This window comes from Alligator sinensis, unplaced genomic scaffold (assembly GCF_000455745.1).
Source record: "Alligator sinensis unplaced genomic scaffold, ASM45574v1 scaffold336_1, whole genome shotgun sequence".
NCBI classification, from domain to species: domain Eukaryota; kingdom Metazoa; phylum Chordata; order Crocodylia; family Alligatoridae; genus Alligator; species Alligator sinensis.
In genome coordinates, this window is record NW_005842917.1 from 258,231 (window position 1) to 259,729 (window position 1,499).

Sequence of the window (1,499 nt, forward strand, 5' to 3'; positions counted from 1 at the left end):
CGGCGGTACGGGTGCGCGAGGGCGTGGACATCACCCGCACCAACCTAGACTTCCTGCAGGAGCAGTTCCAGCGCATTGCCACCCACATCCTGCGCTGTACTGGTGAGACCCTCCCCACTTCCCCACAAGCCCTTCCCACTGCCCAGAGCCAGGCAGGCTCCCTTAGGATAGGACACACCTCCCCAACTAGGCCTCACCCTCTTGGGCCAGCCCACCTTCGTCCAGAGCCAGGCCACATCCCTGGGGGTAGCCCACCCCGCCATAGCCGCCCCCTCATGTCAGTGCGCCTCACTCCCAACCCACAGCCCTCTGGTTTCTCTTGGCCCTGTTGCACTGCACAGGGAAGAGATTCCCCCATTGCCTGATTTCCTTCCCCCCTTGCAGATAGCTCTTTTGGGTCCCGGCTGCTGGAGCTGTGCAACCAGGGGCTATTTGAGTGCCTGGCACTGAACCTGTACTGCCTGCGCGGGGAGCAGGCTGCCCTCACCGCTGTCATCAACGACCGCATCGTAAGTAAGCCCCCCCATATCTGAGAGCAATGGGAGAGGCCAGGGGGTGTGCTCCCTTCAATACTTGAGGGCAATAGAAATGTCTGGCATGGGCATACCCAGCCCCCAGGGTGCAAGGGCACAGGCCAGTGAGGTCTTCCAACCCACCCCCTTAAAGCAATGGGATGGTTTTGTATGGGTGTTTCCCCACAAGTGCAAGGGGACAGCCCAGTGCGGTGTCCCCTGTGCCTGAGGGAAATGGAATGAGAGTATTTCCCTTCCCCCCTCAGTGCAATGGGGTCAGTCCAGTGAGGGACCTTGCCCCCCACCTGAGGGGAATGGAACAGTCTGCCAGGGACAGTCTGCATTACATTACATTACATTACCTCCTTCCCCCCCACCCCCTTGAGCCCTGATGGAACAATCAAGCATGTGGGGAGGGAGGGGGCAGTGTCTTCCCCTGGTGGCCACCTTGGGGACTGTGCGCTTGCGCATGTGTGCACACGTGTGCGCGTCTTGGATGCCTGGGTCCCTGGCAAGGGGGGTGGGGGTGCCGTGCTCCCTTCCCCTTGCCTGATACTCACCCCCTCTCCCCCCACACATGTGCCTGCAGCGGCGGCTGTCAGCAGATGTGACGCCCTCACTGGTGAGCTGGCTGACAACCATGATGGGCATGCGGCTGCAGGTCATCCTGGACCACATGCCCGTCACCTCCGAGCAGGTGCTGCCCTACGTCCGCCGCCATGGTGACCCCCGCCCGGTAACACCACCTGCCTCCCACCAGGGCCGGGGAGGGAAGGGCGTGTCCTGGAGCGGGGGGCCTGGGTGATTGGGGTCAGAAGGGGTCTGAGGGATACATTGGGACTGGGGGCATAGAGGGGCCTGGGGGGTATATTGGGGCAATGAGGTATGTGTGCGGGGGCTGGGAGCAGAGGTTGCTAGGGGCATTTATCAGGCTGGGGGGTATGGGGGGATGTGGAGGCAGGGGGCACTGAGCGGGGATATTAGGGC

At 62.4% G+C, this 1,499-nt stretch overlaps 1 protein-coding gene across 1 annotated transcript in view; it reads left to right on the forward strand.

Moving 5' to 3' along the window:
- Positions 1–1,499, forward strand: part of BAG6 (BCL2 associated athanogene 6) — a 19,412-nt gene that overhangs the window by 15,105 nt on the left and 2,808 nt on the right. Inside the window, 3 exon segments of the mRNA XM_025192361.1 lie at positions 1–102; positions 385–509; positions 1,102–1,248. Of these exon segments, the coding sequence (XP_025048146.1) occupies positions 1–102; positions 385–509; positions 1,102–1,248 (374 nt within the window).